General features: G+C 33.5%; 2 protein-coding genes across 2 annotated transcripts in view; both read right to left on the bottom strand.

The window, feature by feature from the left end:
- Nucleotides 1-24,303, bottom strand: part of LOC133194001 (uncharacterized) — a 163,464-nt gene that overhangs the window by 102,016 nt on the left and 37,145 nt on the right. The window contains exons 5-7 of the mRNA XM_061329912.1: nt 23,068-23,307; nt 2,168-2,362; nt 451-690 (exon numbers count right to left, since the gene is read on the bottom strand). Of these exons, the coding sequence (XP_061185896.1) occupies nt 451-690; nt 2,168-2,362; nt 23,068-23,307 (675 nt within the window). The remainder of the gene's footprint in view (nt 1-450; nt 691-2,167; nt 2,363-23,067; nt 23,308-24,303) is intronic.
- Nucleotides 11,420-24,303, bottom strand: part of LOC133194003 (zinc finger MYND domain-containing protein 11-like) — a 187,921-nt gene continuing 175,037 nt past the window's right edge. Inside the window, exon 16 of the mRNA XM_061329914.1 lies at nt 11,420-11,431. The gene's annotated coding sequence lies outside the window, so the exon portion shown is untranslated. The remainder of the gene's footprint in view (nt 11,432-24,303) is intronic.

Genomic DNA, 24,303 nt, shown 5'->3' with positions numbered 1-24,303 from the left:
TCTTTTTCTATGGCTTATATATTATATCTACACAATGAGGTGCACAGGGAAGACACAAAAATATATTGCTTATAATAAAGGTGAAAAGGATATGTTTCACACCTGCTGGAACTCTTGGAATCAATTATTTCAATGACTCTTACAGATATATATGTGTTTATATTTCATGAATGCATGCAACCCTTTTTTCTCCTCCAACTTTTTCTCTCCTCTCTCTCTCTTTCTCTCTCTCTCTCTCTGAAATAAAAAAAACTACACCTTCTGTAGATTCTTTTAAACATATGTTTAAATTGTATGAAATAGCAGAATGTGTAAAACAAAAATAAAGAATAATTAAAAAAAAAAAAAGAAAACAACAATGAACATTGATTTTTAAATGTGACTTTTCTGGGAAATCGTTCTATCCTATAGGTCAATTCCTTTGAAATTGTGAATACATCCTTTACTTACCCACCGCTTGGGCTGCTTTGATCGGTTGGGTTATTGACTTGCTTGCAGATACTTGAACATCGGCAAAATGTAAGTAGCCACGATATTTCTGTTGGATTTGAACCCAGCGCCCTTTCATTCTGCCAGGACATTTGATTCTTATCGTTTGACCAGTTTTTCCGGGCCCTTTGAAAGTGCCACATGTCTTCAAACTACTTAATGAGTCACCAACTTGTACCACAGCATTACGGAAACGCTTCCCTAGAATCAGAATTGTATAAAAAAAAATAATGTCAGAAGGATAAAGCTACTTATCAACTGTATCAAAAGAAAGCAAACAGTGTATACCAGTATAACAACTTGCACTCATGAAGGTTTAATAGGTTTAATTTTTGGAAACATAACTGAACCTACCCAAGTAAAGAAAAGATTATATATACAGATACATAAAAAAAAAAACAATTTTTGAAATTATTTAAAAAGTAGAAGCTGTCTTTATATCAAATACAAACTTCACTTGCTAACTTAGTTTTTTCCCCATAATTAAACCCCCGTTATCATACTTCAATCCAAAACTGTCATGAAACATAATGAATGATCATTCACTGTGGTAAAGATGACGATTTTGGGAAGAATGTGCATTTAATGTTTTCTGTGTAAGTAGAATTTTGTGGGCAAGAGGGGGAAAAAATCAAACGTCTCTTACTAATTTAACTTGCAAAAAAGTCCTTCGGTCTAAGCTTGCACTTCTGGCTATTACTAATGAAAAAACTTTTGTCAAAAGGTGAGGGGGCATCCTCTCTCTTGTCCTACACTTCTAAATAATGTCTTAAGCATTTTGTTCAACAAAATCTTAAAATCTTCCTTCACAAGCCCAGATATAAGCAAGTGTGTTTTCCTAGAATGAGCACATTTTTCAAACTGAGCACCCCATCAGCATAAACCCTATTTAAGAAGCATATGCCTTTTTCTTTATCTTTGATAGAGGATTAATTGCCTAATAAAAATAGAGCTCATCTGCTAGTGTGTCTAGTCTATAGTCGTAAAGATTAATATTGATTGATGTGATCAAAGTTGCCCCAGCCAGTTGCAGGGTCCTGGGCCTCCATTCCTATCTCTCATATAATAGATTTTAAAACTGGGATTGAGGGAGATATTGCTTCTTTAATAAACAGTTTGATTTCTGGTTGTATTGAAGACCATTAGTTTCAATTTAACTCCCCCCTTTGACCGAAATAGCCAACCTGGATTTGCAGTATATCCAATCTTTGCTAGGCAATTGTTCTGTTCTGTTCTACTTCACATAAACCCTAGATTTGTGAGTGGTGGAGGCGCTTAGAAAAAATTGGCTTGCAATATTGGTCTTATCTAAGTAAAACCAAGAAAAAAAACCGTCAAATTTTCATCCTTTGCCTAAATCTATTCAATTTTGCAAAATGTATGCCACAATTTAAAAGCGGCAGCTAAAATTGTTAAATTGATTAAAGACAGAGTACAACAGACAAGGATGAAAATTAAAAACAGTTTGTATGCTCAGGCATGTTCAATGGATTGCAAATTTTTTTTTCTTTCAGAAAGCTGTTCGTCTCTCTCACTTTAAAAAAATCTCTTGGCGATATCTTCTTCATGATATATATTTGACCTTTCCATTTCAAAAAAACCTTTACTAAACTTGAAACAAAATAAACAAAAATACAACATGGATAATGATTGCAGAGTCTTTTAGGATTATACTTACCACAACAGCCTCTCCTGTTATAGATTATCACTTCGTCAATGTTGTAGGTTGTCCCCAGATCGATCCGATACCATGGGTTTGTGGTCAATCTGCTATGACAAAAATCGTTCAATTTTCCATTGTTACACAGTCCTGCCTTGAAATGAGCAAATGTACTACTAAGGTAGGATTTTTTCCCTCGGGCAACATCTGAAACTGAAAATATTAAAGGACAAGGTTGAATGTGTAGGAAAAGAAAACTAAGTCGTCTTAAGATTAGTTTGGAAGTTTAACACATTTTTATAATTATTGTTAAAATACACGTTTATTAGTCGATTTTCATTAAAAAAAATATGGCAATTATCGTTCAATTTTCCATTGTTACACAGTGCTGCCTTTAAATTACCCAGCGTACTAGTAAGGTAGGATTTCTTCCCTCGAGCAACATCCTTTATACCTTAAACTATAGATATTAAGGATGTCGACGAGTATTCTTGAAAGCACTCGGCTATCGCTTGCTAACCGGAAGTTAATGTATCCTCTGTAACGTCTTGAAATGTGTTGAGAGATATGAGTGGTTTACAATTACTTTAGAGGCTCTACGAAGGAAGTTTGGAACGATTCAGTAGAAAAGAAAAAAGAATTTGGAAGCCATCTATGTCCTGCTAAAGAAGGTTAATGATTGATAAATTAATAAAATACGAGTTTGAACCGGGGGGGGGGGGGGTCTGAATTTGAGTTAGGTACCTTGTGGAAAGAAACTATTTTGAGTCGGGCCATTGTGAGCCAGTCGGTCGGGAGAGGGCAACCAAACAATTTTTTTTAAAGTTGGCCTTACTGAGAGAATTCTTTTGTTATTGTTTACTGCGAATATTAAATATACGTTTTAAGTAATATTTTTATAGCAAATTTTGCATATCCATGCAGCAGAAAATTTACAATGTTTTTTTTTTTGTCTGAAAATCGCATATTTTGGCTAATAATTGGCTCAAAATTTACGTCAATGGCCCCCAATTTTTTCTTTCATTTTTTAAACTACATGATACTTTCAACTGATCAGCACTAAAGTTATAAAAAGCTTGGGGGGAAAACGTATTGCCTGTGTAGATTTTTAATACATGTACCCAAAATATGATATTTTGTAGAGTATAAAGGTCACACGATAATTTACGCACATTAATTTGCAGGATTTTTTCAATACTAAATGTTATTCAAAATGTGACCCGCCAACAAAAACCTCCCTTAGCTCAATTACGTCAAAATTTGCCTTTAAAATCAATGATGTGAAAACGCATATTTCATTTCTGCATGTGTAAGTCACTGAATTTTTTTTACATTCTCAACTAAGAAAATTAATGAATGCTGATGGACCAATTTCACGTAAGTGTTTTAGATAAACAATAAACATCAGCAGCAAATTACTTTTATGATGCATGTTCCAGGTCATGCAAGGTACGCTTCACTTTTAAATTAAAAATGCATACCATTATTCAACGCATTTTTCATTATTGTTTGGTATATGCCTGTTTGACTCAAACTTAGCCCACATCAAGCGTCTGTATAGGAGAACAGATTGCAACGGTATTGCAGATTTACGTGGCATCGTAGACAAAACCTGCTATTTGAACAACGCAGTTCTTTTTGAGGGGGAGGAAACATGGATGTGATTAGATTGGATGGCTTTTTTTTTAATCTATTTTCTCTCCTGTTAAAGGATTAGGGAATACCAGGTATCAAATTTTCAGATTTACGCTAGACAGGCCCGGATTCGTACTTTGCCAGAAATCAAAAAACGATAAAAGGTTGCTTTTAAACTCTTGAAATACAACCCAGAATTCTTCGATACAAGTGCTCGTCCAAGGTCCATCCAACCCGGTAGTTTAACAAAGGAGAGACAGAAGTACCTGTATCAAAGAATCCGTCCATTCGTTCAGGATCCATGGAAAGACACAACCTGTACTCCTGTTGATGGTGAGTAGCGAGTGGTGAAATTTCAAGGCATCAAAAGACTTATGAATGATAATAATTAAAATTTGACAATGTTAACACTTATAATTTTAACTAGTGGGTATTGTTTTTTTTTTTTTTTTTTTTTTTTTTGTTTTTGTTTTACAAAAAAACACGTCTCCCCTTCTTTACCAACATTAATGAGTGCAAATATATGATCAGGGTCAAAAATAATAATGCAGTGCATCTCAACTCAAATTCTGTGTACAAAATTTCAAGTCTTCATGTCAAACGGATCTCAAGTAATGGTCTGGTCATGTTTTTCTTAATTTGACCTTGAAGAAAGTGGTGAAGGTCAAATATTTTGATGCAGTGCATTTAGTCTCAATGTTGTCTTTCCTTGTTCCAGGTTTGAAATCCTAATGTCAAAAAGTTCTCAAGTTATGACCTAGACTATATTTTCATGTAAACGATTGACCTTGACTTTATTAATAGGTCAAGGTGAAAAAAATGTTGCCATTCACCCCTCCTCTATACCACCTCTCCATGTTCCAAGTTTGAAGTCTTAATGTCAGGGTTCTTAAGTAATGGTCTATTCATGTTTTCTCTATTTGACCTTTAACAAAGGGGTCAAGGTCAAAATTTTGAAGCGTTGCATCTTGTAACAATGTCTTCTTTCTATGTTACAAGTTTGAAGTCCTAAATCAAAGGGTACTCAAGCTATGGCTTGGACTCTATTTTGATGTAAAAGATTGACCTTGACCTTATAATAATTGAATCAAGGTCAAAAATTATGGTGGCATGCATCCCTCCTTCATACCACTTCTGCATGTTCCATGCCTGAAGTCTTTATAACAAAGGATTCTTAAGTAATGGTCTAATCAAATTTTTTCCCTATTTGACCTTGAGGAAGAAAAGAGGTCAAGGTCAAAAAATTTGGTGTGTTGCATCTTGTATCAATGTCTTCTTTCTCTGTTACAAGTTTGAAGTCCTAATATCAAAGGGTACTCAAGCTATGGCTTGGACTCTATTTTGATGTAAAAGATTGACCTTGACCTTATAAATAGGTCAAGGTCAAAAATGTTGGTAGCATGCACTCCTTCTCAATGTCATCTATCTATGTTCCAAGTTTGAAGTCTTAATGTCAAAGGGTATTAAAGTTACGGCCTGGACAAAATTTGGATGAAGAAGAAGAAGAAAATCGACAAAAACAATATGTCTCCCCTGGAAGGGGAGACATAATACGTGTATGATTTCATAAAATTTGCCTTTGATCCCCCCCCCCTCCCCCCAAAACGCACACCGCATAACACAGTCATCAAATTTAGAGTTTGGTTTTCTATTTTCCTTTTTTTCTATTTGCTTATCTTCTTCCAGGGAAGAAAATAAATAATCTGTCTTATGGTCATCTTAGAAATAAAAATTCTGTGTTGAGAGGGAATGATAAAAAAATCTGTTTATAAAAAATGCCCCCCCCCCATTCTGAATAAAATATTCATCCCCCTGAGGTAAATTTGAAAATTTTAACATTGTACATGTATTAAACTTTAAAAAGCTTTTTCCCTTTTTTGTGACAACTCTCTTATTTATGGCGTCATGATAAATGCATTTCGTTTGACGTCGCTAGAAGAAAATGGCGTCAGGGCAGAATACATCATATATTTCACTTCATGCTAAAGAGCTTAATTAATGTTCTCCTAGGATATGCAAAAATCCACATTTTGACCAAAAGTCCTTATAGGGAGGTTTTGCTTGGCGGGTAACATATATTTTGATTATCTGTAAATCTATAACGAGACAAGACTCACCTGTAATATTTACAGGTTATATTTACCACTAGGTGTACTTTATTTTTGAAGAAAAAGTAATTTTCGAAAGAAAAAAAAATTACATGGGGTGCGGGGGTGTTGTTGCTTGGAATGGCTCATTTGTTATTTTCTTTACTTTTCATTTGACTAGATAGTTGTTTTTTTTTTGTTTTTGTTTTTTTTTCTTTTTTCTTTATGTGTGTTTATTTTACAACACATTTCCATGGATATTATAAAAACATGCCATTAATGTATAAAACTTATATACCCCGTATGCAGGTGATGAAGGTATATTGCTGCATAAGTAAGGGAAGTTGACGGTTGAGAAGTTAAAGTCATCACGTTTATCATAAAGCTTGGTTGTTAGATTACCATTAACGTCTTTTTCAAGTAAAATATCCAAATATGAAACAGATGTGTCAGACTCTGTGGTATCTTTTATCTCAAGCTCACCAGGATATATCGTATCGACATCAGAATGGAAATAGCCATTGTTAAATGAGAATACGTCAGCGACATATCTAAATATCGAGTTGAAGGCCACAGCAAGTGTTTTTCTTCTTTTCACGCACAAGATTTTGGACAAATTCTGCTTCATATGATAACAAAAAAAGGTCTGCTAATAACGGGGCGCAATTGGTACCCATGGCAATTCCAATAGATTGTTGGAAAACCTGGTCTCCAAAAACCACATAGATATTGTCAATCAGAAACTCAAGCATCTTTTTAATGTCAACTTCAGAGTACTTGTGTGTACAATCAGAATGTTTTTTAACAAAATAATTTTGCAAATGACCAATGACAAGGTAAGTATACAGTGCAGGAAACTAATTTTGTTACAGCATCGATGCTGATTTGAATGCTTCTGTTGCTTGCTGATTTGAATGCTTCCTTTGCTTGCTGATTTAATGCTAGTAATCCTTATCCTGATGCTGTTTTATAATTAGGTCAATGCTACCGGAAGTAGCATCATGCTACTGGAAGTAAATAATGAATTTCAGCATTGCCGTTTAAAGCAATAAAAGTGCCTTTTACAATTATTTGATCATAATATCTCACTATGTTTCAATAATGTGAATACTTTAAGCAATATTCTTTCTTTCTTTTTTAATTTTTTACTGAATTAAAACTCATTGATTTTCTGATGCTAGTAGGATAATGCTGATTTTATGTAGGTCAATGCTGGTTTTATCCTTTGCTTGCTGATGCTGATCCTGGTAATGCTGTTTTTTAAATGCTGATGCTGATGGTAGCTCGATCCTGATGCTACTAATGCTTATGTTGATGCTGGTTTATGTAACAAAATAAGTTCCCTGCACTGTATTTACGAGTTCCATTTTTATTGAAAAAGCAGCTAATGATATCCAAGGGAGTGCAGATACTGATATGTAGTCCTACTGTTTGAAAACTTGAGAACTGAATTTAGAACATTGATTAGTTCATGTAGGAATTTCTAAATATATTTATCTCAGATAATAGAAGCAATACGTGTACTTTCCAATAATACAGACAAACTGTACTAGTGGAACATACGGAATAAAAGTAATGTAATACACTGAATTGATTAAATTTTAAGGAATACGAGGGTTGTTCGGAAAGTTCGTGGACTAGCGCCATAAAATTAAAACCGCTTAAGATACATCAATGAATTATTTAACTTTTAATTAGCATCATCGTTTTAATATATATAACGAACTGTACATCATTAGTTTTATTTTTTAATAAATTGTTGATGTTTTTGAAAGCAATGGTATGTCCAGGCAGCGCAACCTCGAAGATTACGTTTTTTCTACCTAAGTGTAACTTAGAAAAAACTCTTTTTTAGAGCATTCGTCATTCAAGAATCCCGTTAATTCACTCATGTGGTATGCCACAATTGTACCGTAAAATTTGCAATTTTTACCCCATTCTGTAAGTTCTATAAAATTTTATCGTAAAATTTATATGAAATGTTCAAACAATTATGGGGTTGTAATGATGTCAGAAAGGGTGGGTGGGTTTCTTTTTCCAACATTCTATAAAGTTTCACCCCCTGGAAAAACTGGCATAGACCTAGGAATTATTTAAATGGGCTACTGAAAAATAAAATGCATTCAGAGTACTTGTTTTCACACGCCGAAAAAGATTAAAGAGACGAGAGATGTAAAAGTGAATGTCGATTTGTAGTAAGGGTGTTCAAAGTTTTTCACGTCGAAAAGTGGTGTTGATCATGTGTGATAGATGTTAAACTCCGACAATCAACAATGCTGTTATAATCAAGTGAGAATCTTTCAGATCAATTTTCAATATTATATGCACTGAAATCAGCTGTATATGACATTGTAAAGTCATATAAACAAGACGGGTTTAAATCTTTACTTAACTCCAATGAAACTCATCAAGATAAGTGTATGAGGTAGAGAATGCGGACATCGAAAAACAATGACGTCATGAAACTAAATGGTGACAGCGCCGGGTGATCATATAATGTCTTTTTTATTTTATGATAATTTTGTAAATATTCAAGGTATCAAGCTAAAATTTTCTACATTTCTTTAACTCTTTGCCCCTTGCTCTGTCTGTGACGTAATAGTCGCATTACATTTGTCACTGTTTGATGACGTTATCCTTTTCCCCGCAGAGCACTTGCGATTACGTGCAGAAAAGACGTGATTTGGAACATGAATATTTATATTGTGTGTAGCGATTTATTGTAAAATAGGTTGCTGTATTTATCGTCAAAATTCACTCAACCATCCGCAAGTTAAAATCAAGTATTTTTAATGGTGATTTGACCCTGTTTATTTTGTTTAAATCATTCTTTCGTGTGGACTGTGTTACACGTTTATTATAATATAACAGCTTGTACTTTATTAGAACTGAAGTTTATCTGAAACATTGTTCAAAATATTAGTTTGATTTTCCAGACAAGGTTCAATTTCTGTGCTCATAATAAAGTGAGAGACAACGACATCCCCCCCTTTTTTTATTTCTTCAATCACATGTAAAACCAATTTATTTGAAAGTTGCAGAATCTTCAATAAATTAAAATAGTTGAAAAGAAATGGATTATATATAATATTTTTATAACAGTTATTTTAGAGATCTATGACAAGAAACAGAGAAGTTGGTATACTATATATTGGTAGCTTTCAACATAAAATTTATCTGATATAAATTTAAAAAAAAAAAATTGAATGATTTTCTATTAGACAATAGCAATTGTCAAAAGGAGACTTTTTATTTTTACTGACATCTTCTTGGTAAAATTTTGGCCGATATACGATTGAAAAACTGCCAACTTGGCATTAAACAAAAATTAATCTTAAATTAGCAATATCTTTCCAACTACATGTACAAGTCGACTACTATTAAAAAAATCAGCACGTTAAATAGCCAAGAAATAAAGAAAAGCATACATTTTTTCGAAAAGCGAATCTCGCATAAAGCACATCGAAATGCAGTATTTCTTTTCTTTGGTATGCATTTAAACACATTTTTTAAAAACAATATATTGGTAATATACTAAGTCGATAGGCCTAGTATTTGAATTTTTCGGATGGTGTCCTAAGCATTCCGATTAGTTGTTGAGCAAATCTGGCTGTTTGTACTATTGGAAGGGTTTCTATGAAAATGCATTAATGGTACATGTAGCTGTATTTATCGAGAAATATAGAAAGTATTTCCACTTTTTTTGCTAGGCCTGCCAACGGAATACATTTTGGCTTCATAATCAGATTTCTATGGCATTATGAATTTGATAAATATGCGTATTTACATCGAATTCAATCAAATTTGCGTTTAAAAAAGTCAAAATAAGAAATATAGCATATACAACCAAATTAATTCATCAATTATGCATGAGCTATCAGGAGTTGGTGCGTAGCGGATACACAGATTTTTCAATATCTGCTGTTTTGATTGCGCCGTTATCCCTGTGATCATCATATTATTAAAATATACAATTTAATGGCAGAAAAAAATCTTTAATTTATTGTGTTTGTGAAATTTTTACTATCTTAACCGAAAAAAAAATGTTCATGCATAGATCAGAAAGGAAAATAAACAGAATGTCTCAATACTTTGCTGCATTTCATTCCCGAATTTTTTTTTCAAAAATCTCACTTTTCATTTCCTACATTTTATAGTTTTCTTTTCCGACATTAATAAAATAGTATTTTTCAGGCAATAAAACTGGGGCTGAAGATACGTAAATCTAATAAATATAACTAATAAAAAATCTCCAACTGTCCAGTGACTTAACGAAAGGGGGGTTGAGGTGCGTAAGTGTGTGTGTGTGTGTGTGTGTGGGGGGGGGGGGGGTAGGTGGTTGTTACTTTATCGAAAGTCAAAATCTTTAAACAATAAATCATTGGCATCCAAATAAGGTACATATTTTGCTTTGCTTTTAAAGAAACCAGTGTTGAGTTTGAGATCAGTATCAAGTGTCTCGGACATAAATTAGGTGCAGTCACTGGAATATTTAATGGAAGCGTTGTTGAGTTTTTAGAGCTATCATTCATAAATTTGGAGACATAAAATGACTGTTTGTATATACATGTATTTGGAGAATGTAGTTTGAAATAAACGAAATGTTTTTATTCTGTTAGATATTCTATTTCCACCAACCAGGTTAATAGTAAATTGCAAAAAAGTAACACCCCCCCCCCCTTTTACGAAAAAAAAATCCGGAAATGTAAAAAAAAAAATGTCGGAAATGAAAAAAAAAATGCCGAGAATGCTGAGCATGATTCCGGAGATGCAAAGTTGCGGATAATTTCTGATCAGCCCTCCTATTTTGATAGCAGTTGATCGAAGATGTGTAACCCCTCCTTCCGGGCGAGGAATTGCGTTTCAATTGCCTAAATGCCTTGGTGATGCAGGGATGGCAAATACAGTCACGGGTTAACTGTCCATCCACAATTTAAGGTGGCTGTCAAATGCGTCAAATTGCTCTCTTTCCTGTGCAATTACATGTGCATATACAATGTGGCTGGTGGAAGAATCCCATCAGACCACATCGTCGTCCCCTTCTGGACAGTTTACTTTGCCTAGAGTTTTTCATGGACTTCATCTTATTTCTAGTGTATGCAGTGTAGACATAAACGAACCTACAGTGTATATGTATATTCTAAAACTACATGCCGTAGCGACTAATAATTAATGGATAGGTATTTAATAAGCTTATACCTACAATATGAATGTACTCAAGGCGGTTCAAGGAATATTCCTAAGGGATCGAGCCTATACCCACTGAAAAACTAACAGCTAGCCCAGGAATTTGTTGACATATTAACTTCATAAATGACAAGGTGCCGGGCGCCCATGCATATGTTTATGTGTGCTAAAAAAGATGGGGATTCTACTTACAAATATGCAATTGCTTTCTTCACTATGTAGATTTAATGGCCGTAACACTAAAAAGGAGGGTCAAACTCCCTGAACCCTCCCCTCCTCTATATTTGCACATGGTGTACGTGTTTTGTGTTTTCATTTTCAACTCTTTGTACATTTAAGTATTAATTCGATTCATTATCACCGGTTTTTGGTGCAAAAGTATTTGTTTTTTTTTTTAAAAAGAGGGGGGATTATATTGACAATAATTAAAAAAAGCGAGGCCTTAAATGTCGACCCTTGTAGACATGAAATCGTCGCGGTTTGTATACTTTCCCATGTTGTCTATAACATTGCTAATGATTAGAGAGATTCTAAGTGAAAGGTTACCGGAAGCATCAAAGCTACAATGATTTCACACGTGCACTTAGACGTTGAGAAAAGGGGGGAATATTCAAAAACGTAGATTGATTAAGATGGTTTATATCCGTACGATAAACAAACAAACAAACAAGTATAACAAGCATTCTGAGAGTATTGCATTAGCAATACTAGTCCCCTACCGGCAAGTGTAATGTGGTTCCCGTTAAGAATTGAAAATGCCATAATTCCGTCAAAAATCAATGAAGCAGGACGAAATGCAAACTTGATCTATAACTTATCAAGGTCAAGTCACATACCAAAAATCAGCTCAATATCTGAAAGCGTTTAGAAGAAAATTGCGGAAAACCCCTAAAAATTGAAAAGGCCGTAATTCCGTCAAAAATGAATGAAGCGGAACGAAATGCAAACTTGATCTGTAACTCATCAAGATACACTCACATACCAAAAATCAGCTCAATATCTGCAAGCGTTTAGGAAAAAAGTGCGGAAAACCAAGTGGGACAGACTGACAGACAGACAGACGGACGGACAGCTAGACAGACAGACGGACGGACAGATTCAGAGGAAATCTATAGTCCCCTCCGGTTTCACCGGTAGGGGACTAATTATAAACATATCAATATGTTTTTAAACTGTTGACAGATCAAAACTTTCAATATACCAGTTCAATCTAGTGAAAACGCCAACATTGACAACTCATAAGACATGTCTATTATTTTGTATCCGTGTGCAGTTATTTCGTTAAGCCCTGTTTTGAAAAATATCAAACAGGTATCCAGTATACAGGTACTTGCAATCAAATTTTCCTGAATACCTTGTTTTTCTATACATTTTTGAAAATCAAATTGTCAATTCACAGACATAAGTGCAACACTGTTTCTTCTTCTTTTTTATGAATGTTTAGAACGCTGAATTGATTATGAAATAATCTAAGTTGAAATTGATCTACATGAACATTTTACTTTCACTTTCAGCATGATTTTTTTTTTTTTTTTTTTTTTTTTTTTTTTTACTATTTTGTGTATGTGTATTCCGTGTGATTCACTGTGTAAAGCGAAAAATAACAAAATTAAAAAATTATTCTATGATCAAAACCCCTTTTCTCTGCAGCTGTACGAATATATGAACCTCTGTCGTAATTTTATCGGTTCCTTCCGTCATTTTCTGTGCACGCTTTCCATCAAACAGTAACATTACAAATAAAATTAAAAAAAAAAATAAAAAAAAAATAAAATAAAATTAAAAAAAAAAAAATCAAAAAAAAAAAAAAAAAAAAAATAATAATAATAATAATAATAATAAGGCAAGAAACTTTTCATTTGTGGAATTTGGTAAATTGTGGATCGAGGGCCCCACCTCACACACAATTGGAGGACTTTCACATCACCAAGCCAATTGTTCCAGTGGTGAGCTCATTTAGCGTTAATAGAAAAACTTTGCTTGACTCGCCCCGAAGTTTCGTCAAATAAATCATACGACTTGGACATATTAAAATGGGGAAAATATTCTAATTTTGCGAAATATTTTAGAATAGAATTACAGAATTTATTACCTAATCATTCATTATCATACCATCTAAACTTTACGCGTTATCAGAGCAGGAAACGTCAAAAACGAAATGTGCGTTAAAGTGCGTGATTGCGGGGTAAAGGTATATGCGTTAAAATGCGTTACTGCCGGGTAACGGTATATGCGTTAAAATGCGTGACTGCGGGGAAGGGGGTTAACTTTTGTTGTTTTATGTTCATTAAAAATTTTGTAAGCATAGACTACATAGTTTTAATTTTATGGCATCAGTCCACGAACTTTTCGAACAACCCTCGTATATACAATAGAAATCCATCGCAGCTCATTGCAGGCGAGAATACCTGTTAATGAGAAACAGAGAGTGAATAATTCTTGTCCTCGAAGAAATTGTGCTATAATGGGGTATAGTTCTGCTTGACTGTGATTTAGTTACAATGAAATTTACGATTTGCTTTCTATTAATTGTGTTTTATACAAAGAATGAACATACATAAAAGATAGATAATTGAAGGAAAAAACACAAGCCCCTATACAAAATAAGAAAAGGCCCAAGGACCTTAACGGTCACCCGAGTATAATACAACACTGTAAAGGATCTATCACACAAAATTAGTTGATAGATGAAGCTATGTTGCCCAAGAATATTATAAATCTGGTAAAAATACCCTTATTGTAAAATATTAGACCCCAAGCGATCTCCTTGGGATTGTAGTTGTTTTTTCCAAGTCTTATAGGGATGATAATGAATGTAAAATATACAAATACAATGGACACTTGCCTAGTAAGTTATTCAACATATACAGATACGTTTTTGTCACTTGCCTAGTGCTACAATTCCGTACACAAATAGAGACTTGGCTTTACAACGTGGCTATTTTCCACTAGTCACTAACAACAACATGTCTCCTAGTCACCCTGCCTCTCTATGATTATTTGTTCACTTTGATAAAGAAAAAACAACAACTTTATCCAGTCTCTTGTCAACCATGACTTTACCTGACAATAACTTATCAATTGTCAAACAGGACACCATTGTATAAACATACTGAGCGTACAATTGGAACTGTTGCTACATGTATAAATAATGTCAATCTTTTATACTGCTTTCCAGGCAAGAATCCGACTTTGAGCATGCTTTACTCATTTAAACCAAACAGTCATTATTTTTTGTTTCTATATATATAACATTCTTTCTTGTATTCTCATTCAATCAAATAACCTGTTAATTAAATTACATGTATAGATGTGTATAAAGATTTTTTGATTAACACAACCTAGCAAAGAGAGTGACTCTCATTTGCTTCACTTATAACAATTTTGTACTCTGTTTGCCTCCTAGTAGATACCCAGGGGACAGGGGGCATGCATTTCATAATTTTGAATTCCCTTTACTCATAGATGCTATACGCCATAATTTGTTGAAAACTGGTTCAGTAGTTCCAAAAAAGCAAAAAATGTTTAATTGTTAACGCACGACGCACCATGCCGGACGAAAACAGATAGCAATAGGTCACCTGAGTAAACTCTGCGATGTTAATACTCAGTTGTTATACCAATCGAGCTATTCTGGCTATGAAAATTGCAGGTGCAAATGTTAAATCAGGTTGTAAAAACCAGACTTCCTTATTTTTGTATGTTTTTCGTGAATTTCGATCCTAAGGCAGGGTTGCCCCTAATAAAGCCTTACCCTAAATTATTCCTTACATCAAAACAGTAGAAAACGATTTTTTTTCCTTCCGGTAATGGCCGTGTGTGTTATACACGATTAGGGTGCTCCGTAGTAAAGGCAAGTGTCTATGTGTATTCATGGAATGTGTGGCAGCTATATTATGATATATAGAATCCAGGTATATACAGTTGCCAGTTTATGAGAATTTTTAGACACGCAAAGTGCACAGTGTTGGAATGAACATGCAATATTCATGAGTCGAGCAGTGTGTGAATATTGGGTAAATAGTACTTATTCAAAACTCTTTCTAAAGTATCCACATCAGAGAAGATGTCAGTTTGTGTGATTTTTTGTATATTTGAGCCATGTCAGCCCAAAACATTAATACCAGATCATCTAAGAATACAAATACTAGCAGATCAAAATCGGTAAACACAAGTATGAGTGAACATGAGAAACAATACAGCCATGACGATGCTTTACGAAGTATAATGGCGGATCTTAAATCCCTCAAAGAAAGTGTTGGCAATACAGTAAATAAGGAAGCTATTAAAAACATTGTTGGCTCAATTGTGAGAGAGATTATTACCGATCACAAAAGAGAAATGGAAAATCTCATTGAGGAAAAAGCAAAGTCCTAATGGGCGTTATTGATTCACAGATATCTGAAATTGAAGAATTGAAAGATCAAATGCGGGTGATGTCTATAGAAAATGAAGAATTGAAAAAGTTAGCCAGGTCAGCGATGAATTAGGCCAACTGGAACGAACAGTATTCCAGGACAAATAATGTGAACATTCACGGAGTGAAAGAATTACCCGAGGAAAATGTTAAGGAATTGGTACAAAATATCATCCGTGAAAATTCAGGTGTAGAAATAACGGATAACGACATTATGGCAACTCACAGGATTCCTGGCAGAAGAGGATATCAGCGACCGATCTTAATGAAACTTAGGAACAATACCTCAAAAGCCAGAATTATGAAACACCGTTCGACTCTGAAGAAAAATACTGAAAACGAAATCAGGCTAAGCGACGATGTGACACTGCTCAACGGTAAGCTTATCAACGAGTTGCTGGAACACGAACAAGTCAAAGCAGCCTGGTATTTCAACGGACATGTGTATGGACAAATTGGAGATGAAAGAGTCATTATCGATATTTTTGACAAGATTGAAGAGAAAATAGCCAACTTGAATTAATGCATTTCTTTCCCGGGAATAGCATTTCCGTTCATGTATACTTTGTTGTTTTTGGAACTTATGGCTCTCTAGACAACTTCCGGTTTACACTCTTGTGAGAGATTAAAGATCAGTAAGGACACTTGCCTGTACATGTATTTGGAAAAAAACGAGAGCTTGTTGTCATTACAGTAGAATTTTTTATGCTTTGTTTCTTTCAGATGTTTTCTTTCTCTACTATCCTGTGCTTCTTTGCTATCTCTTTCTTCTCTATGTATACATGCATGCATGAAATTACCTATTTTGGATCATCTTCCAGCAGGTCTCAAGAGTTTCTGCCTTTAAATTTTGATGGGGATTAAATTATTATCTGTTAATTGTCAAGGTTTAGGCGATATCACATAGCGAAGAGATGTTTTTAACTACTTACGAAGTCTAAATTATAATATTTATTGTCTTCAAGACACACACTTCTCTAATGATGTAGAAAATGAGGTCAGAAACATGTGGGGATATCAGTGTTATTTTAGTTCCTATACTTCGAACTCAAGAGGGGTGGCAATACTTTTCAATAATAATTTTTATTTTAAAATATGCACGGAAAAAGGTGATAAAGGTGGAAACTATCATATTCTAAAAATATGTATAGAGGGTCACGAGATTGTTTCATGCACAGTATATGGCCCATATACTGATACACCAAATTTTTTTGAAAATATTCAACAATCCATTGAAGAAATGAACTGTAACAGTGTCATATGGTGTGGAGATTTTAATTTAGTGTTAAATCCACAGTTGGACTGCTGTAATTACAGTCCCTGAAACGTTCTACTTTCCCACTTGAACGGTGAGCGAACGCTGAACGAACGGTGAACGAACGCTGAACGAACGCAGAGCGAACGGTGAGTGAACGATGTGTGAACGCTGAACGCAACTTGGTGAACGATGTGTGAACGGTGAACGGTGAGCGAACGCAGAACGCGAACGGAGCGCAAACGCGAACGCAAAGTGAACGGTGAACGAACGGTGAACGCAAGATGAACGATATATTCGGAATGCCTCTGATCTTTTCCTTGCATTGAAACTATTTTATTGTATTATAATGTCAGGTGCCAAAAAAAAAAAAAAAAAACAAAAACAAAAAAAAAACAAAAACAAAAACAAATAATAAATAAGTAAACAATTAAATGAATGAATAAATAAGTCAATAAAATAAATTCTGCATGCACATTAAGTTTTTAATCACACGATTTTTATCGCATTAAAACATTGCAATTGTTGCCGAACGCTGAAGTATAAAAGATATTATTTTTAGTTGGAAAATAAAAATGTTTATTCTTAGTTGATAACAAATCAGAGAAAACTTATGATTTATAGAATGAATTAAAGCGGTTGTAACTTATACTCATATTTATATCTCCGTGTCAAGGCGATTTCGTGTAAAGTAATGAAAAAAAAAATAATTACATTTATATGCTCGTATTTTAAATTTTTAATACAATAACATATTATGTGTCATTTCTATTTTTCATCATGATTTATTGAGCAGACGTCTACATGTATCTCTAGATGGCCGTGATTATACTCGGACAAGATGATACAAAGATACATATTCATATTATTTGTTATAAATTCAATTTTCAGAACTTGATAATTAAGCAATATGGTGTTATAGTTTTTATTAGACAGACAAATGAGAGAGAGAGAGAGAGAGAGAGAGAGAGAGAGAGAGAGAGTAATATTCAGTTTTAGCCCCCCCCCTTTCAGGCTTCACCAAATGTTTGTACCTATATCAAACAAAAACTCTGAAATTTTTTTCTAAATATATCAGACAGTGAAAGTAACTTTTTTTAATATCAACAAATCATATCCATTTGTTTGACAGTCATACTCGTTTTTATTTTCCTGCTTCAAGTTCACACGAAGTCCACGTGCTTGTCCTGTCAATCAAAATCATTCGACACTGTGCAGGTGTGAAAGTTTCGTCACATCGAAGAGGAAGTGCGAGTATTTCCAACAAGTTATAACATTTATTTTTATCATTTCTAGATTTGATTCCAACATTTGAATAATAAATTAGTAAAATACATTCAGCATTAACACTTGAATGTGAAACATACTCTCTGCCAATTTCAAATACCACCGCCGACACCTGTACATTTTGATCTACTATTGTTTTGTGACTTTTTTAGATGCATGTTTGTTTTGAGACTTAAATTTTTGTTCTAAAAAAGACCGTAGCTTTTTTTTTAAAATGTTAATTAAAATATTCTGGAAATACGGTACTGACTAAGTCACCGATTTAGGGGGAAAGGGGGGGGGGTATTAATCATATCGAATGGCAAACATATAAAGTTACGGTGAAGAAAGATTTTTTTCTCTATAACTATAGACCTTACATATTACAGTAGAGAAATTTTGTAGTGCATTACATTTGAAATAAATATTTCCTTTAACCACACTATCAATTTAATTCGTTCTAAAGATAATAAATTAACAGGATATCCGCAGTACTATGTATAACTCTCAGAACTAGTTCTATTATATTTTGTAACAACATTTATTTTCCAGAGTAATTTAATAAATAACCTAACAGCTAAGTTAGAATAATAAAAATATATATCGTAGATATTTTTCCTCATGAAATAATGATTCTTCAAACACGATATGTTAGTTAATAAATTTAAAAAAAAAAACCTGTAACTCCTTAACTACAAAAAGATAAGTCCTTTCACTTCGGAGTTCCGAATGACAATGAAAACTGAACGATAGGTGAACGCTGAACGCAAGGTGAACGCAAAGTGAACGGAACGAAGAGCGAACGCTGAACGCTTTGTGAACGGTGAACGCAAGCGCACGGTGAACGGTGAACGCAAAACTGTGAACGGAGAGCGAACGGTGAACGCACGGTGAACGAACGGTGAACGCACGCTGAACGAACGATGAACGAACGGTGAGCGAACGGAAAAATGGGAAAGTAGAACGTTTCAGGGACTGTACATGTATAAATCAATTAATAACCCAAAGGCTAGAGAAAAAGTATTAGAAATAATGGAAGGATATGGTTATGTAGATCCCTTTAGACAACTCCATGAAACACTTCGAAGGTACACATGGAGAAAAAAAAATCCTTTTAAACAAAGTAAGTTAGACTTCTTTATAATGTCTGAGTCATTGCTACCTTGTCTTAATGCATGTACAGTCGAACCAAGTTACAGGTCCGATCATTCTATGATATCAATGATTTTAACTTTCAATGATTTTAAAAAGGGAAGGGGATTATGGAAATTTAACAGTTCTTTACTTGGTGATAAGCAATACCTAGATTGTATCAGAAATGTTATTTCAAATGTGAAAAAAGCAATATGCACTTCCTGTGTATGACCTTGATAATCTTGATACTATTCTAGATGAAAATCTATATTTTACCATTGATGATCAGTTATTTCTAGAAACACTACTTAAGGAAATAAGAGGGAAAAGTATTTCATATTCTGCATATATAAAAAAGAAACAAGTCAATGAAGAAAAAGAATTATTAGAAGAAATTAAGGTATTAGAAGAAAATATTACTGAGCACAATGTAGAGGAACTAAATGGAAAAAAGCAAAAATTGGAAAAACTTAGAAAATACAAACTTCAAGGAATGTATATAAGAAGTAGAGCAAAATGGGTGGAAGAAGGGGAAAAACTATCTCATTATTTTTGTGGTTTAGAATCAAGAAATTTTACTAGCAAAATAATTCCCAAACTTGTTAAAAACAATGGGCAGATAACTCAAGACCAGTTTGAAATTTTGGATGAAACAATTGAAAGGAATTTTATGAAAACTTATACTCTACACCTAACAATGAGTTAAATAAATATGACCTAAATTCTGAGCTAAATTTCAAAGATATTCCCAAGTTATCTTTAGATGAACGTGTGTCTTTAGAAGGCAAAATTACATTACAGGAGGCTTCTAAAACACTTAGCAAAATGAAGGCAAATAAATCACCAGGTTCTGACGGGTTCTCATCATAATGTTTTAAGGTCTTTTGGCGATATCTTGGAATTTTTGTTATCAGGTCAATTAATTATGCTTATGAAAAGTCTGTCAATCACACAGAGACATGGAATTATTACCCTTTTACCTAAAGGAGAAAAACCAAGACAATATATTAAAAACTGGCGTCCAATTACACTTTTAAATACTGTACAATTATAAAATAGCCTCTGGTATCATTGCAAATAGATTAAAGACTTATTTGGATAAACTTATCAATCCTGATCAAACTGGTTTTATTTCTAACAGGTATATAGGGGAAAACACTCGGCTAATTTATGACATAATGCAGTATACTGAAGAGGAAGAAATTCCTGGTCTTCTACTTATTGATTTTGAAAAAGCCTTTGATACTGTTTCATGGAATTTTATACATAAGACATTAACTTATTTTAAGTTTGGACCTGATATTCACAAATGGGTAAAATTATTTTATCATAACATTACTTCAGCTATTAATCAAGGTGGCAATCTCTCAGCATCCTTCAATATCCAAAGAGGCTGTAGACAAGGTGATCCTTTATCACCGTATATTTTTCTACTTTGTGCAGAAATTCTAGCTATACAAATAAGAGAAAATAAAAGGATTAAAGGAATTACTGTATGTAATAATGAAAAGAAAATTTCACAACTAGCTGATGATACCTCAGTTATCCTTGATGGTAGCAAGGAATCACTTTCAGAAACAATTAAAGTATTACAAGATTTCTCTGAAATGTCTGGACAGTATGGATTGGATCTAAAAACATAGTCAATATATCTTTTCTAGAGATTTTAATTTGAAGTGGGGGACTAACAAATTCACATTACTTGGAATTAATTTTGATGTAGAACTTCAAAATATGTCTAAATTGAATTATCAGCCGAAGTTAAGTAAAATAAAATCAATCTTGCATCAATGGGAGAAAAGACACTTAACACCAATAGGAATCAAAGTACTTACAGTACTGAAAAGCGCTAAGCTAAGTTAGTTAATAGAACTCTGGTGAATAAGTATGCCCTTTTTCAACAATTGTCACAGTTCATCCAATCAACGACTCCTATCGGCATGATGTTCTTCTAAACAAAGCAATAGTTATAGGCCAGTATGAATGTACTATTGTACATAATAGTACATTCATACTGGTCTATAACTATTGCTTTGTCATACCGGTATTCATGTACACCAACTCATTTTTTAATGTTAAAAATTGTTAAAAGAAAAAGTGCAAGCAACTTTACTGGTCCTCACCGCTAGATCCATCATAAAATTAAGATATGATAGCACTGCGCTAGATCACTACAGCGATGCTATTTTTAGAAAATGCGCCTATCGGAATATTTGAGGTGCTATGTTTAGAAGAACATCATGCCGATAGGGGTCGTTGATTGGATGACTTCCTGTTTATGAAGACTCCCTAATAAGCGCTTGCGCATGCGCTTAGCGCTAAAAATTACTGTTATTAAAACTTTGGTTTTGCCTCTTTTGAATTATATTTTTATGGCAATTCCAAATCCAGATGACAACTTTTATAAAGAATTTTATAAACTGTTCTTTTCCTTCTTGTGGAACCACTCTCAACATAGAATAAAAAAGGATGCAATTGTTAAAAAATATGAAGGTGGGGAATTAAAGATGATAAATGTAAAGGCTTTTATATCTTCTTTAAAATTTTGGATAAGAAAACTCTTATTGTCAAATAGAGGCCTGCATGATTTTATACCATATCTAGATCTAAATAAAGTTACAACGTGCGGAATTGAATATATCAAAGATATACAGAAATCACTGAAAAACACATTTTGGGTTAATGTATTTGATTCACGGATTGAGCTACATCATAAACAAAACCCAACTACAGTAACAGCAAACACTCCACTATTTTACAATCCCGACATTCTTGTGGGGGCAAGTAATTTAATAAATCCATGTATCACTCTAATATCAGATACCGTAATGATCTTATTAATGAAGAGGGTTTGTTCCTGACTTATGAATCTGTTTGTGATATTTATCCTCAAGTGAAAATTAATTTTTTAGAATACATGAGTGTTATAAGTGCTCTTAAGGCATGGATGAAAAAAGTTAATTTTGAAGAAAATGTTACTAATTCACAAAACCCTCTGATTATGTCAAATATATATACCCTTCTAGAATGCAAAAAATCAAGGCAATTTTATAATCTTCTCAATCATAATAGTACAGAACCTACTGGTAAAAGAAAGTGGAATGAAACATTTGAATTGAATGACAAAGAATGGAAAATGATTTTTAAACTGCCTTTTAAAGTTACAAATAATTGTAAACTGCAATGGTTTCAGTATCGAATTTTGAACAGAATTTTAGCTTCAAACTCATATTCATTTAAAATTAAAATCACAGAAAATAAGAATTGTACCTTCTGTCAGGTGGAAGAAGAAACAATTGAACATTTGCTTTGGGAGTGTGATAGTGTACAATATATTTAAAGAGAATTTGAAGATTACTTTGAAAATAAAACTAATCTTCAAATATCAATACCAAAAAATAATTTTATTTTGAGGTTCTTGGATGAAAAGAAAAAGATACCAAATAATCTTTTTCTATGGCTTAAATATTATATCTACACAATGAGGTGCACAGGGAAGACACAATGTAACTGCTGCGATATATCGCTTATGAATACATTTTATGAAACACAAAAATATATTGCTTATAATAAAGGTGAAAAGGATATGTTTGACACCTGCTGGAACTGTTGGAATCAATTATTTCAATGACTCTTACAGATATACATGTTTCTATATTTTATGAATGCATGCAACCCTTTTTTCTCCTCCAACTCTTTCTCTCCTCTCTCTCTCTCTAAAATAAAAAAAACTACACCTTCTGTATATTCTTTTAAACATATGTTTAAATTGTATGAAATAGCAGAATGTGTAAAACAAAAATAAAGAATTATGAAGAAAAAAAAATACAGTAGAAAACAACCAATAAACATTGATTTTTAAATGTGACTTTTTCCAGGAAATTGTTCTCTCCTATTGGTCAATTCCTTTGAAATTGTGAATACATCCTTTACTTACCCACCGCTTGGGCTGCTTTGGTCGGTTGGCTTATTGACTTGCTTGCAGATACTTGAACATCGGCAAAATGTAAGTAGCCACGATATTTCTGTTGGATTTGAACCCAGCGCCCTTTCATTCTGCCAGGACATTTGATTCTTATCGTTTGACCAGTTTTTCCGGGCCCTTTGAAAGTGCCACATGTCTTCAAACTACTTAATGAGTCACCAACTTGTATCACAGCATTACGGAAACGCTTCCCTGGAATCAGAATTGTATAAAAAAAATAATGTCAGAAGGATAAAGCTACTTATCAACTGTATCAAAAGAAAGCAAACAGTGTATACCAGTATAACAACTTGCACTCATGAAGGTTTAATAGGTTTAATTTTTGGAAACATAACTGAACCTACCCAAGTAAAGAAAAGATGATATATACAGATACATAAAAAACAGAATTTGTGAAATTATTTAAAATGCCAAGTTCATATTTCCACTAAAGGTTCATTACACATTCTTTTGCACCATGTGAAAATTTCAGCAAAATCTATTGGGAGGTTTTTTTTTGGGGTCAGGTGTCCTTAGCTACCTTAATCCTCTATCAAAGATAAAGAAAAAAAAATATCAAATACAAACTTCACTTGCTAACTTAGTTTTTTCCCCATAACCCCCCGTTTTCATACTTTAAACAGGGAATTATTTAATCTTAGACTAATTATAAATCCTGGATTTTCAGAAAATTCTGAAATCAGGTGTAGTGCCCGAAAACTAACTTAGTTTTGCTTGAAATTATCAGTTTTCACTGTAGTAGATACTGTCTAAATGGGTAAGTGTGTATACAAGAAGCTAATATAATTGAATTATTGTTTATTTTTATTCATTCATGTTTTTGTTGTGTTCCAATTTCATATTTTTATTGTTTATTTTCAGTCATAATTATTATTTCTAGGGTAAATGTCTTTTATGCAGTTTATCTGGTGTTCTACTGTTGTAGCTGTAGAAAATAATGACGCATGCGCAGATGGGGGTTAGTCGATGCCTGGCATCAAAAAACGACTAACCCCCATTTGCGCATGCGTCATTATTTTCTCGCTAAATTCTGCAGTTTTCTGCAATCAAACGGCGATATTAAAATAATCCATCGAATTTCCGTCATTAAATTATGCTACGACTCCACTGTTATCGCAAAACGTTCCTTCCGAGTTGTAGATATCCGTTAAACATTGCCAACAACGCACGGCTTCATAGTCCCCATGA

Source organism: Saccostrea echinata, unplaced genomic scaffold, assembly GCF_033153115.1.
Source record: "Saccostrea echinata isolate AGI-Se365-2 ecotype Australia unplaced genomic scaffold, CSIRO_AGI_Sech_v1 ptg000028l, whole genome shotgun sequence".
In the NCBI taxonomy this organism is placed as follows: Eukaryota; Metazoa; Mollusca; class Bivalvia; order Ostreida; family Ostreidae; genus Saccostrea; species Saccostrea echinata.
This window is presented reverse-complemented; position numbering and strand designations above follow the sequence as displayed.